At 48.8% G+C, this 14468-nt stretch overlaps 1 protein-coding gene across 1 annotated transcript in view; it reads left to right on the top strand.

Moving 5' to 3' along the window:
- Positions 1 to 14468, top strand: part of CAMKK1 (calcium/calmodulin-dependent protein kinase kinase 1, alpha) — an 82550-nt gene that overhangs the window by 28739 nt on the left and 39343 nt on the right. Inside the window, exons 3-4 of the mRNA XM_014953323.1 lie at positions 5158 to 5205; positions 6926 to 6979. Of these exons, the coding sequence (XP_014808809.1) occupies positions 5158 to 5205; positions 6926 to 6979 (102 nt within the window). The remainder of the gene's footprint in view (positions 1 to 5157; positions 5206 to 6925; positions 6980 to 14468) is intronic.

The following is a 14468-nucleotide window of genomic DNA, read 5'->3' as shown; positions in this document are numbered from 1 at the left end:
TGTTTTTTTTTTTTTTTTTTTTTTTATTCTGCCATCCCAAACCAACCTTTTTAGGTAGATAAGAAAGGTCTCACTTAAAGAGGGGCTAGAAGAAGAATAAAAAATGTCTTTTTCCAGCCTTCTTCCCTAGACTTGCCAGCACAGTTAATTGCTTTATACTTTTTCTTCCTCCAGTCTCTTCTGGCTGAATCTTCTTTTCTCTCCCCTGCATCCACCCACTCTCTGGCACACCGCTTCTTCCAGTCCTGGTGTCCACATGGTCCATCCAACCTCCTGGGATCAGTGGGAGGTCATTCCAGCTCTCCACTGCCTGGGGTGCTTTAGCAGGAGCAGAGAGGATGAGTTGGGCCAGTGTGTTCTCCCTCCTCAGGGCTGCTGCTGGCCTAAGCACGCAGGGAGGAAGATGAGCTGACAAAGGAAATTTTCCTATGCTTGATGTTCATGGCTTATCCTGAGGCATGGAAAATAAATCACTTCTTTATCCTTTCTTGTCTTGGCTTCTGCTTGTTTTGCCTACTGGTTTGAAGCAACCGGTGTCAAGAGCTGGGCAGTGCTTCAATGTTGGGCTGATCCAGGTCTCATGGTCCTCTAGTCTCTTGGAGCTGCCTGGTTTTCTTCACGAGGTCATGATTTCCATGCTGTGTGCAAATGTAAAGCCGGGTGGGACCAGGGCAGTGGCAGGGACTGAGCTCCTATACAGCGTGGGCTGGAGACCTTCTCCTTCCAGCCCCATGAGTCACCCAAACTAATTTCTTCTAGAGGTCTTTCTGTGGTGCTCAAACTAGAGCTCTCTTGAAAAGATCAAAGATATGTGGAAAACATTTCTTCAAAGAAGAATCCCCCAAAGGCATTGCTAATTTCTCTCCCTTGAATTAATTAACCTTTACTTAAAAGTTAAATTTTCAACTTGTCTAAGGGCAGGGTTGAAAGGAGAAAGCCCAAAGCCACAGTTGCAGTGGGGCTGGAAAGGGGCTGCCTTCATCCCACCACTCCCAGCTCATTTTTATGCTTCTAGCCACTTTCTGAATGAAACCCCAGGGACCTGGTGGGTGTCCGAGCTCCTGCATCCAGCTGTGGGGTCTCATGTGGGTCACCCCAGACCATGGTGTTGAGCCTTGGTGTTGGACTTTCTGCTCAGCTGTGGCCAGTGCTCCTGCCAGCGGCCAGTCGTGATGCTCTGTCCCTGGACAACTTTCTAACTTGTATTCATTGCTGCTCCTAATGCGTCTTTCTGGCTTGTATTTTCATTTTGTCTGTTTTCAGAACTGCTTTCACTTCCAGCCAGGTTGAGTTTAAACTAGTGCTGTCTTCATTACTGGCTTGTAGTTCCCAATTTTCTTTCTCATACTTCTCTTTAAAGTGTATCTCTGAATTGCTGTAATTTATAATTCATTTCAGATTAGGGAATCTGGCTTCTTTCAGGGGAAAGAATTTCTCCATTATATATGTATGTATGTAGACAGTCTGTTTTCAGGGATATATTACTTTGGAAACCAGCTTTGGCGCTTTCTTCCCATGCTGGTGTCCCCTCAGACAGCAAAGGTTCCATTCTCAATTTCTCAGGGTTTCTGTCACACAGTGGTGGCACCAGCGTGTGGAATTGGGCCTGGACTCTGGACTTCCCTGTGCTTTATGATTTTTTTTTGATCAATTTTTGTTTTCTGTGGCATTGACCCTCCTCTTGAATAATACCTTGGACATGTTAACAACTGGGGCACCTTGTTTTTTTAAGGCAGAACAATTATTGCACACTTGGATGGACGCAGCAGTCTAATTCGCTGACAGCTTTTCATTAAAGGATCTCATTAAGGTTCTTGCTCTGTTCCTATTTATCAACGGTTGCAAATACATTGGTGTGATGAAATCAAGCGGATTGTACAATGTTATCTTTAAGAAACACTTGGCCCAGAGATAGGTGTTTCTTTCAGATAAAGGAATAGTACAATTATCCCACTTCCTGCAGGAGTACCAAATAATAACATAATAACAACCCTGCCAGTCTGCAGCCACGTGTGGCAGGAGTTGCTTGAGCTGTGAATTATGGTCTTTCTGCAAGGGGAAAAAAAAAGGTAGAAAGCACCTATAATCTGGTTTGATTTTTGCTGTGTTGAGCTCAAGTGCTTGAAGCACTGCAGAAGCTAAGATGATAGTGCTTCTCACTGGTAATTATCTGAGTAGAGGGTGAGGGGGGTGTGTTGGGTGGGGATGCAGTGATAGTGAGTGTAAACTCTCAGAGGCTGTGCTACAGCTCCAGTCACGTCCTGGGCATCTGGGCCCTGCCATCCCCCTTTCCTCAGACCCTCTCAGTATGTTCCATCCTGATATTTATCTGTTCTTTTCAAAAAAACAGCCCCAAGGGTGGGTGGTGTGGGATAAAAGTGGTAATTTCTAGCCAGAGGTAAGAAGGATGGTGGGAAGGTGATGGTCAGAGTCAAAGGAGTTGGTGCAAGTGTAGTCCTTCCTTGGTTGCAGTAAATACTAGTGCTCTAGAAGAGAGTTTGCCCAGGTGGATGGACTACATCCCACACAACAGACTCTGCTCCTTCAGGAGGAAGGGAAGAAATGCCACCATGGCTTCCTGGACAGTGTGTTTGCAAGGAGAAGCTGCAGAGTCTGTGCTTTAGAGATGCCACCTTGGCTTGGAACAAGATACTGAGTGAAGAGCCAAGAGTATATGGCTGCATGTAAAGGGCTGTACTTATGTGGGTAATCCCTACTTGGGGGAGGAGGACTGCTAATGAGAGCTGGTCAATACAAGCTTGCTGGTGTGAAAAGCAGACAATACTGAGGTGGCTGGAGGCTTTCTCAGAGGGGTGGTCACTTTTCCTGCCTGTCTGAGCTGCTCTGGTGAGCATTTCCCCATCTCTGTGGCACTGCAGTCCTGCACGGGGTGAGGTGAGGGGTACAAAGCTGAGTACCAGGGAAGCCCAGAGCAGAAGACATCAACAGAAAACTGTTCCTGCTTCATTTGTGGAAATGGCCATGATGCAAAGCACAGCCTTGGGCTGGGAAGTGAATCTACTGACACATGGTTTTCAGAGGAATTTGTCTTCCACGTGTCCATCCCCTGGGTTCCTGCCCTCTCCTTTGGGGAGGGGAGTCCTGTCCACAAAATTAAATGGGATTTGTCTTTGAATATTTCAGTGATCTTGTGCTTTACGTCTTGGCTTTTGCTGGGTCATGGTCTCTCCTTTCTTGTTGCTCCTAGTTCTGATGAATTGGTTTTTGCCTTTGGAAAGACGTGTGCTTTGCTAGCAGCAGAGTTAATATACCTCTGTGGCCCCATTACTCACAGTTGGCTCTTCCTCTCTGTCAGGGTGGTGGAAAAATCTTCCTTCGCTAGAAACAAGATCAAGATTTAAATCATTCTTTGTATTTCTGACAAGCCACTGCTTGCAAGCTTTAAGACTCATCAGTTCCCCGTTCCTTTATTCTCCTTCACTGTGGTTGCTTGCATTAGCAGTGTTTTCTGGAGAAAAGGAAGTTTATCATCTACCACGTCTGTGCTCCAGTGCATCCTGAGAGGCAGAGGAGTGTTGCTTTCAGTGGGGATGCTGCACAGGGCTGGGGCTGTAACACCCCTTGTTCTTAAAAATGGACTGAAGGTATCTGGCACAGCTTTGCTGTCCTGGCACTGCTTCTGTAGATTGCAGGGCTATTTTGAGGTTTATGGGAAGGCTAATCTACCTGGCTGCATATTTTATATCAGCTTTGTTCCCCAATAAGTGCCCAGTGCAGAGGCTGGAAGTGATTTTTCCAGCTGGCTTTAGTGCTTTGCAATCTTGGGGAATAATATTGTGTTCAAAAATGCTGTCAGTCCTGTCTTAGGCTCAGACCTTGCTACATTCCATGGTTGGAAACTTCTCCCCCTTCCCTCACCCCACCAGGTTTGGGGCTCTCCCCTCACCTGCAATGCAGTGAAGTGCTGTGTGTGAAGTCGGGACCAAGGCAAAAGCCACTGCAGCTCACTGTCCCCAGTGTTGGCACCGCAGATGACCCCACAAGAGCACTTAGACTTTTTGCCAGGAGCTTTGCACTGTGGCAAGGTGTGTGCTGTCCTCCTGCAGACCCCATCGTGGTGGCCAAGCTGGGCAGGTCCCCCGGGTGTTCCTGGGCAGCTGCAGGGAGAGCTTGGTGTGGGCAGTGCATGGTGCTCACCGTGCGCTTGTGGTCTTGAGTTCCCTCAACTTCTGTGGCATCTGGGATGTTCTTGTAATTAATGATGATGGAGGGGGGTAAGCTCCAAGGGAAATGCAGCCATGGAGCTTTTGCTGCAGCTGTGAGAGTGTGTTTTTTCTTTAGGTAGTGCAATATGAAAGGAAGTGGTGGACTTTCAGTGCATCAGATGACCACATGGCTCCTCTGTTCTGCCTTGGCTTCCAGCAGTTGACACCTGGGGCCACCCTCACTGTGTAGCTCCCAGTCTGTCAAGTAGCTCAGTGCCCTGTCATCACACCCTCGTCACAGCTTGCCAGGGGTCTGCATCCACCACCCTTCTACCTCTTGGGGTTTCAGTGCTGGGCAGCTTGCAAACAGAGATCAGGCCTGCCTTGGGGTGATTTATTTTGGCAAATACTGTGCTGGTTGAAGGGAATCCACATCGTTTGTGTTTCATTGCAAAGGAGCTTGTGGCTCCACGTGTTCTCAAAGAGCAGCCCACAGGGTGAGGGCTCCCTTGGGTGCAGCCCCAGCTGCTGTGCACAGCCCCCAGGGTGGGGGGCTCTTTGCCAGGCTCACGGTGGGCTCATGCTGCAACCCCCAGGCTGGTGTGGGTGCTGGGAGCTGCCAGCCCCCGAGAGCCCTGTGAGCTGGGGACGGATGTTTTTCTGCTTGCTATTGATCACAGTCTAATGTAGATGGTTAATGTATAGAGGCTGGGGGCTGCTGTCAGGCTCGCTGGGCTGAATCTGCAGCGATGCTGGGGAATTGGGGTGGAGGAGCCTCTGGCTTTAGGCCAGCACAGCCAGAGTCAGAATTCAGCCCCTAATTGCTTGGTCTTGCACTGCCAAAAAAATACAGTGCTTATAGTGTAACACATACTAGTTTAAAGAAAATTTAGTCTTTCATTATTCAGCACTCTGCCTCTACTCGATGCTGATTCAAACTCAGTCATTTCCTTTTACCAATACTCTAATTATGTTCTCTTTTTGATTGCAGGACTGTGTGCAGTTAAACCAGTATAAGCTGCAGAGTGAAATAGGCAAGGTACGTTGTAGGAGCTCATGTTTGTCACAAGCAACCTGCGTGCACACACACAAGTACAAGTTGAAAGACTGTGCCATCCCAAGACTCTTTGCAACTTGTGTTTGCTTTGGGTTTTTTGTTTGTTGCCTTGTTTGTTTGAGCAACTTTTGTTCAAGGTCAAAGTGGAGCTACTTCCTCTGAGATCTAGATTTATTTTCCTTCCCTCTGAAGGTGGTTAAGCTGGCTCCCTTCCAAGGTGTTTTCTTGCCAAATGTAACACTGAGAGCCTTTGATGCATTAATACAGCCCAAGGAAAGGCAACAAAATAAAAAAAAAAAATCAGGGCAGGTGTTTTGTCCCCATAAGGAATAGTTAAAGTTTTTATGCCTGTGAATGAGATGCTAGTTTAATTCTAGTCCATGTTTAAAAGCTGGAGAATCATTCCAAAGAGATTCCTCCAAAGTTATTTAAAGGTCTGGACTGGTGAGCAGTCCAGACACCTGCACATTTGGATGTCTGCCACCATTGCAGATGGGTCCATGAGTGACGGTGCTATCTGGAAGTCGTTCCTACCTTTGCAGTCAGAACACTGCAGTCAGAAGGGACTGCACCCTGGGCTGTGGAGACTTTCATCAAAAGTTTCATTAGCCCAAACTCCTCTCCTAAGCAAAAGTCCCTGGGCTGTGGGAGGAGGCACCCGTACCATCTGCACAGTGGGCTGTGTGTTTGGCTGCTTGCAGTCAGGGTGTAAGGGTGGAGATATCACTGCTGGTGGTACAGCAAATGTCATCTGAAACTCCCACACAGCTTCAGACTTTCTTATGACTCTTGTCATTGGCTTAGGTAGGATTTAAGGAAAGTGTGAGGCCTTCTCTTGGGTGGATTTGCCCCTGCTGCCTCCTTCCCTGCAGCTCACAGTGAGCACATAGGCCCCCTGAAGCTGGTAGAGGGTCTGCTGGACCTACTAAGCTTCTGGATCAGCCACATGGCTTGTCGGTCTCCTCTGAGACCAGGACCTCCATTCCAGCTCTCAGTGAAGTCAAGAGAAATGTTTTGAAGGCCGTAGTATTCATCCCACTCATTTGTTCAGCAGACATCTGTCAGGGATGATACCTAGCCATGGTGTCATGTGTCACTTGCATAATAAAATGTATAATGTTGACACAGAACTGTGGAAAAACAGTGTTTTGGATGGAGTTTGGCTTCAGGCCATCCCTGGAGCCACTGGAGTAGATATAGCAGTGATCCAGGCCCACATCTGCCTAGCAAGAGGTGGTTGGAGGAAAGCAGACAGCTGGTGCTCACTGGAGTCCCTTTGCTATCAAGAGATGGAGTGATTTCATACTGAAAATCGCTTTGCACAGAAGTACGGGAAAGGTGTTGATGCAGAAATTTCCAAACTTACACAAAAAAGAATCTGCTTGAAAATTACTTTCTGCTCCCCATCCACGTTTGAGTTAAGAGGCCCAGTGGCTTGGGGCAGGAGGTGATGGGCTAACATTCAGCTCCTCCAGACAGTGTTAATCCTCAAACGCCCTGTAGCTCCAACAGAGCTGCCACAACGTATGACCTTGCTGCAGGCTCCCATCCCCTGCAGACTTTGCTCAAGGGTAGGCATGGCCTGGTGTCTTGGAGGTGGTTTTTTTTCCCCTCTATGTAAGGCCGCGGTCTACCAGCCTTGAGCAGCATGGAGGGGAGGTGAAGCTGCTGAACTGACTGTGCAACTTGTGTTTATTTTTAGGGTTCCTATGGTGTTGTGAAACTGGCCTACAACGAGAACGATGACAAGTATTACGTAAGTGTCCCTTTTCTCTGCTCCTCGCTGCGGCTGCTGCTCCTCATTCCCCTTTGCCCCCCCGAGAGCTGGGTTCCCTCTGCCTTGCTGCTTTTAGCATATGCATTTTTGATTTGGGTAGCATGCAAGGAATTAAACCTCCTCGCTGGGGATGGAGCTGCTGCCTGCGCGTCTGCTTGCGTGCAGCGCCGAATGGGAGGGAAATCGGGTGGGCCGCTGTATACAACAGACGGGGATCTCGGAGGCAGGCTGCAGAAGCATATTGCTGATTTGTCTTGACATTTTCTGGCTATGAAGCAGGTCACCTGAAATTAGAGGCATGTGGGTGGTGGTATTCAGCACCTGCTGTGCATTGCATGGGCGTGTTTTTTAAGGAAATGGGGGTGTTAATCAGAAAGATGCTGAACAGAGTGACCCAGCTGGGCAGTGCCTGGCTCCCCTGCATCTTACCCCCTTGTGGGTGCCTCCCCATGCCCCCAATGGGAACTTGCTGCCAGGTGGTGAGGTATAGGGTGCAGGGCAGAAGGCAAACATTGGTATTTAAATCCTTTGCTGAGCTGAAGCCAGAGTTGAAGGGTTTCGGATTGAAAAAGGCTGCTCATGTTGAAGGCTCCTTCCCTGGCACTCCCCTTTCAGAGTGACATTCACTCTTTCAGGTGAACCCCAACCATCCCAGCTGGAATTCTTGCAAAATCTGTCTGCAGATATGCTCGTGTTCCTGGGCTTGCCCTGTGGCATGTTTTGTTCAGCCTGAGAGCAGGAGCTGGACAGCTGGCAAAAGGAAAACTGCCTTGCTGTGTGTGGCTGTGCCTGGAGTCTCGTGGAAACAGCTTTAGGCAGTTTCTGGTGGATCCCAGGGCTGCTACTTGCTGAGCAGAGCTGGTGGCAGCAGTACTATTGAACCCAAACCCCAGTGCCCTGTAGTTTGGTGAGAGAGGTCTTGCTTTCTCTGCTGTGATGGAGTGGCCTCGAGGGTGAAAATGGGCCCATGAGAGCACCCGGGCAGACTCGTGTGCTGCTCCCTGTCCTGGTGCACAGAGCTGTTGGTACAAAGGGATGTAAGAATATGCTGTGGAGATGTGAAGCATGTTCTTTCCCTGCTGCTCCCCAGCTAGCTTCTCCTCCCTGACTCTTGGATTTACAAATGACACACTGGGTTGGAGGGGTCAGGTGGAATTGCGTGCCTGTTAGTGTGTGTTAGCCCTTCTGTGCTTCCAGCAGGCATGAAATTGCAGGAGAAATGTCTTGAAAGGAAGGATGGAAGAGATGAGGCAAAAATCTGGACAAGGTGCCCTGGAGCTGGCCAAGCAGAGGAACCACAATTCTTTCCATTTCCTTTCCTTTCCAAGCTGACTCACCCACCGCACTGGAGCGGTTGCTGTTTCCAATGGCTCCCTTTCTCCACTGCCCTCCGAGTCCTCCCTCCCTCCCTCCCGTGCCCTGCAGAGGACAGGTTTGCTCTGCAGAGAGCGATGGTGCCAGCCAGGGCTTCCCTGATCCATCTGTCCTACCAGCATAGGCAGTGCCAGGACCAGCAGCACGGAGTGGAAAAGCATCACATCATGTTTCTTGCCAGCTGAAAATATTTTTTGCTTTGAAAATTGTAATCTTTACATTTTGGCACTGCCCTTCTTGTTCTGGGAATCCTGATGCCGTGTTGCAGGCAGGGTGGTTGCCACAACTCAGCAGGGAGAGGTGGGTTTGGGTTAGCATTGCCTGCTGCATTCTTGTCCATGGTGTGGATGTAGGTTAACGCTGTGGACGTAGATTTAGCTGGTCAAATCAAAGACAAAAGTGAAAGCCTGTGTCCAGGTTAGCCTGGTGTGTGTTAGTTAATCCCTGCTTAATCTCCATTTCTTTTTCTAATCTAAGCCAACACTTTAAAGCCACTGCAGCCTGAGAGTGGTTCCCAGTCCTGGGCAGTTTCACCCTGGCTGCCTGAAGAAGGGGTAGGATGCATAGACCCCCTTCCCCCTTCCTGCCAGTGTTGTGGGGACACACTGAGGTTCACCCTGATCCTCAACAGGCAGAGGAACCAGAATTGGATCTCAGCTGCACCCTGGGGGCTGTGGGGTGATCCTGGGAGGAAGTGCTGCAGTGGATGGAGAGATAGGACTAGAGCGTGAGCATTGGCAGTGTCTGCCTGTGTTTCACGGCAGTGGATGTCAGCATATGGGAGAGGAGAGGGCAGATGGCTGCACTGCTGCTGAAAGGCTGCGATGCTAAAATCTGTGTTTCATGTGCTTCTTACCCTTTTGGCTGGGCAGTGGGAGCTTTCCCTTTTCCCAAGCTGGAGTCACATGCAAAGAGCCTGTCACCCCTCATCCTTCCAGGTGCCTGTGCTTGTGTTTTCTAGGTGGGCAACCCGTGATGGAGAGACCTCCACTTTTCCAAGCCATTAAAAGAGCCGAGGAGCTGGCAGACTTTTTAAAGCTTCAGAGAAATAGCACATTGCATAACTGGCTAATGGTTGCTTAGCTCCCCACGCCTCCCGATGGGTCTGACCCACATGCACTCCCAGTGCTGAGAACTTCCACGCTGCTCTGCTTCTCCCTCCTGTCTGAGCCCACCTTGCAGCAACATACCCTGACCCCCCAGAGGGATACCTAATGCAACTGCCTCTTACCAGCAGTTTAGTAGAAGCAATTGCAGTTTTGGCAGTTGGGGAGGGCCTTTTCTGTGTGTTTATTTGCTCCAAATTTAGCTCTGGAGGGTTGTTTTTTGTCTCAGTAGTAAAAAGCAATAACAGATAATTGGAGGAAATCAGCCCTTGGTTGGCCTTTAGTGAGCAGCCCTTAATAACCGATTCACACGCGCAGTGTTTTAGCATGAGGCCAGGGTGTTGCTGCCAGCTTTATTTTCTTAAAGCTAGTGTGCTGCAATAAAAAGGAGCAAAACTTTAAAGAAAGCAGAAAAAAAATTATTTTGGAGTATAATTTGGAGTGTGACTCCTGATTCTTGCTGAGACATAGGGCCTTTGCCACCTCCCTTTGCAAAGGCAGAGTTTAAAGGTACCAGAAACTGAATCTAGCTCCTGTCAAAGCAAAAGGAAAGATTTCTGTTGCTTTAATGAGTTTTAGTTCTGGCCTAGAATTAGGAAAAACTCCCAAGAAAAAAAGCTAATCATCACATTTGAGAAAAATGTAGATGGGTTGTATTTACTTTGTGGGTTTTCTTACCTTCCATTAAAGATGAGCAAGTGCTTCCAAGAGCTTTATCCTTTGTTGCTGTGAACAACCACAGTGCTGTGGAGGGCTGTGAAAGTGTGCTGACGTAAATGTAGGGAATGTATTAGACCAAGGAAATTGAACTTTGAGCACATACTTGATGTGACCCAGTGCTCCCTCCAAGGAGGAGACCTGATGAGGTCTGAGCTCTGTCCCCGCTGCTGTTGGGGCACATGAAGCTCTTAGAGCAGCATTTGCAGGGCTCTGCCAAGGAACCCTTTACAGCTGGAAAGGTTTCAGTGTCTCAGTTTGCAGAAGATGCTTTGACAGTGACTAGGGGTGGGGGGAAAAGAAGAAAAGCCAAGCTCTGTGAAAAAGCAGCAAATAAAAAGCAAAGGCAGACGTGTCCAGGCGGAGATCTAGTTTGGAGTCATTGTGCTGATGGAATTTGATTCTGTGATGCCTCGGGTCATGTCTCCGTCCTATTTTTAATCTCTAAATCAGCTCACAAAGAAAAGTGGTTATGATGGACATTTGTTATACTACTTCTGGACAAAAGCAATAGCGTTGTAGGTTGTCAGTGGGTTTCTCTTTTTGTTGTTTTTCTTTTTTCTTTTTTAATCTTGTTTCCTAAGAAACAAGATTTATGTGATTGTGCTCTCTGCCTCTGTACCTAACTACCTTTGCGTGGAGGGGCTGTTTTCTACCAACTGTCAATGATGGGGAGAAATTCCTTCCAAGTTTATGGAAAGAGATGGCTAAACAAAGTGCTGCTGAGGAGAAGGTGGCCAGGAGCAAGCCTTGAACTTTCTAGCCCCTGGAGAATCCCCTTTGGTTGCCATCCAGGCGGGAAGCGAAGGCATGGCTCCTGTGTTTCTCATCCTCTTGCTCACATAACAGCTACTGAACTGCTGCCAGCTGCTCTCTGATGCAGTGAGGACCAGGGAAATGATCTATTTAACAACCCATGCTGTTCAGCAGTGGGGTTGTGAGGAGCTGGGTCACCCGGGGTGAGGGCAGGAGCCTTGGGGAGATGTCTGGAGGCAGGCGAGCGTGGCCGCTCTGGGAAGGCATCATTGCTGTGGTGTCATGGCATGGAGGGGGCACAGCCTGCAAATGTAATTCTGCTGCTGATGTGACAAATGGTGTCTGGACAAAAGGTGACAAATACAGGAGCGGGGTTTTAGGGGCATGGCAGCTGGTCTAGGATTTCCTTTCAGTTTGTAGCACTCCTCTCTCCCAGCAGAGCTTCTATCTTCATCGCTTGATCTGAGGGATGTTGTTGTCACACAGGACAGGTGAGGAAGGGCTGGAAATGCTCTCTGGTTTGCTCAGCCCTCCCGCAGAGGGCTGTCACGCACTAGCAGAGCGTTCAGGTGGTTAATAGTGACCTTTGAGCAACATCCCCACTCCCCTGGGAGCTGCAGGTAGTAGACTGTGCACAGGTCTTCTGCATTTACATGTGCTTGGGTCCCTTGCAATGCAGGTCTCTGTCACCAAATAAAATGACATATTAAGTGCTGTGAGAGCGTCACCCTTGGCTCAATCCATTTTATTACCCTTTCCTCCCCAAAATAATGGCCATTTTGCTGTTGTCATTGCAAGCAGTAGGGTGTGGGTTGGAGCCTGGTTGTTGTGTCCCAGGCATCGCCCCTCCTCTCTATGAACCTAGGATCACCTTTTCCTTGGGCATCCTCATGAAGCAGCTTCCCCGTGGTTTCCAGCTGCAAGGTTGCTAGGAAGAGAGCAGTGAACTTAAATAATAAATATAGATCAAAGGAAGGCACATGGTTCCTGCTGCTTCTCAAAGGAAAATGTCATGACCCATGTCTATGCGTGAATAGTTGGAAGGAAGGTGGGTGCAAGGGCATGTGTGGAGGAAATCTCCCCCAGGCTCCCTCTTTTCCTGCGGAAGCTGAAGCAATGCTTGCCAGTGCAAAGGGAAAATCCCTCAGCTTGGCTCTGAGCTGGTTCTTTATCAGAAAGGCATTATCTGGGTAATTAGCTCTGCCTGTGAGTACAAATGTCTTTGGCTCTTTCACGCATGTGATCCCAGAAGGAGAGGTTTGCTGAAGCATCCCTGTGCTGCTCCCATTATGCACAGCTACAATTCAGCCAGGAAGCCTTGTCCTGCCAGTCCGTGTTGTAATTAAAGTGAGGCTTCACTGCCACGTGCTCTTGTCTCTGCTCTTGTGATAATTAAGTGGCATTGGCCTGTTCCATGATGAAGTTTGCTCTTCATCCCACTTGCATTTGAAAGCACAGGGGGACAGGTCCTCTCTTCTAATCCAGCCCTGCTTGGGTAGTAGTACATACTGGTGCTTTGAAGTTGGTATAAGCATGTGCTGGTGCTTCTTCCATAGCAGTAGAGGTGGTTTACAGTCAGCTCACCCATGGTAACCCCCACTCATCTCTCCATCACCCCTTGTAGCATTCTTCAAGGAGTCTGGCTGACAGCAGTAGCTCTTGTTCCCTCCGTTTCTGTCCATGAGAGCAATTCTTGTCTTTGCTATTGCCCTCCTGCTCCCTCCAGCCTTTTCCCAGAGCCTGCCCTAGGAGGGACTAGTCATGGCTGCTGCTGATGGTTCAGTTCCTCAGGCTGCATTCTCCAAGCAATGATGCAACTTGGGAGCTTTCAGCAGAAAATTGCATCTTCTATTTCTTCTAAAGCTCCTTGCCAGAAGGCAGGTAGAACTCAAGGTGAGATTGGAGCAATGGGAGCTTTCTCCTCCCAGGCTGGCAATGGTTGAAACAGAGGTGTACAAATTCCTTTTTTTTTTCCCCATAAATTTTCATCATGGACAGATATAAGCGAGGAGCGTAGGCTTGGTCCTGGCCATCCTTGGAGGTGGTTGCGCACATCTTGGATCCTCTTTCAGCAGACCATGAATCATTTGGCTGTCCGTATGGGATACGGCACTGTGCTAAGTAACAGATAAGCACTTCTGAGTCTGTCTCTCAACACCATCCTTTCCAACAGTTGGCTCGAGAGCTGTCAGGCAGGATTGAAAACTACACAGTGTCTCTTCTCAATTACATGGGTGCAAATCCAGAGGATTTCACTGGATCAGTACCAAAAATAACAATCATTTCAGCGAGCCATGAACCTGGCTGCAGCGGGAGCACTGATGGGAGGTGGGGATCCTGAGACGAGCGGTGGCATCACTGCCAGGAAAAACAGCTCGGGAAGGAGCTTGCTGAAATGGTTTTGGTGACCTGTTCCTAGGTACATGTTAAAAACAGGTAGCATGCAGAGAGTCTGTCTTCATGGTATTAGTGCAAAATTCCTTGGCATTTGCCTGTGTCCTGTGGGATCCCTTGGTTAATTATATTTCACAGGGGTCACTCCAGCGTGAATTGCAGATTTGGATGCTTAATTAATAGGAGTAACTGCCCATTCTAGGGGAAGGAGCGAGTGACCGTCCCAGCTCCTGGGGGCATAGAGTGTTTTCCTAAGCAAATTGTACCATGAGCTGGTTTCTCATGAAATATTTATCTGCTGGGCCACTCGGGGCTGTTTGAGGGGCCCTCAAAAAGGTTATTAACGCACAGAGCAGATGGAGGCGCAGAGACTGCTTATTAAATTTGGATTGCCTTTTGCCACTATGCTAATGCCAATTGGATGGCAGGAAAAATTACCCTGACCCCCCTCCCACGCTTCAGCTGCCTGGGTTTGCAATGGTGCCAGCATACAATTGGGTATGGGAAGGGAGGGAAACCCTTGGCAAAAGACCACTTCCCCCCCTGTGCCTTCGCCATGCTCTGGCACAAATGTGCTTCACCATTTCTGATGGTGCAGGGATGGATGTCCATGAAGTGTCCTGGGCATGGTGCTGGATCATGCTGCAGGTGCTCTGTATTGCTCTGGCAGCATGGGTGAGGTTTATGGGGATAGTCTCTGGGAAAAGTCAGCGCAGAGCTGGTGGGAGGGCTGAGTCCTCACCCTATTCTGGGTCTGTGATGTAGGTTGCAAGAGTGTTAGCTCTATGGCTGTGACACTCCAGCTCTTCTGCTTCCTGGACCCTCTGATAAAGCAAACCAAAAGGTGGGGCAACCATAGCATCATCCAAAACAGCAGGTACATAAAGGTCAGCTGGAGGAACCCACCTCTCCCCTCAAGCTCTGCCCCAAATGCAGAAATAGGAGTCCTTTTTCTTTGTCCAATTTGAAGTAAATCAAAACAATTTATGTTTTTTCGAGAAAAAGGATGAATAAAATGGTTAGCAGTGCCTCAAGGAAAGCCTGGGTCAGGGTGTGTGTGGCTGTTGGTGGCTGCCACCAACCAAGAGACTGCCTCTCTAGGTTGAGGAGCAGACCTGAGC

Source organism: Calidris pugnax, unplaced genomic scaffold (genome assembly GCF_001431845.1).
Source record: "Calidris pugnax isolate Ruff unplaced genomic scaffold, ASM143184v1 scaffold133, whole genome shotgun sequence".
In the NCBI taxonomy this organism is placed as follows: Eukaryota; Metazoa; Chordata; class Aves; order Charadriiformes; family Scolopacidae; genus Calidris; species Calidris pugnax.
Note: the sequence above shows the minus strand (reverse complement) of the source record. Positions and strands in the feature narration are given on the sequence as shown.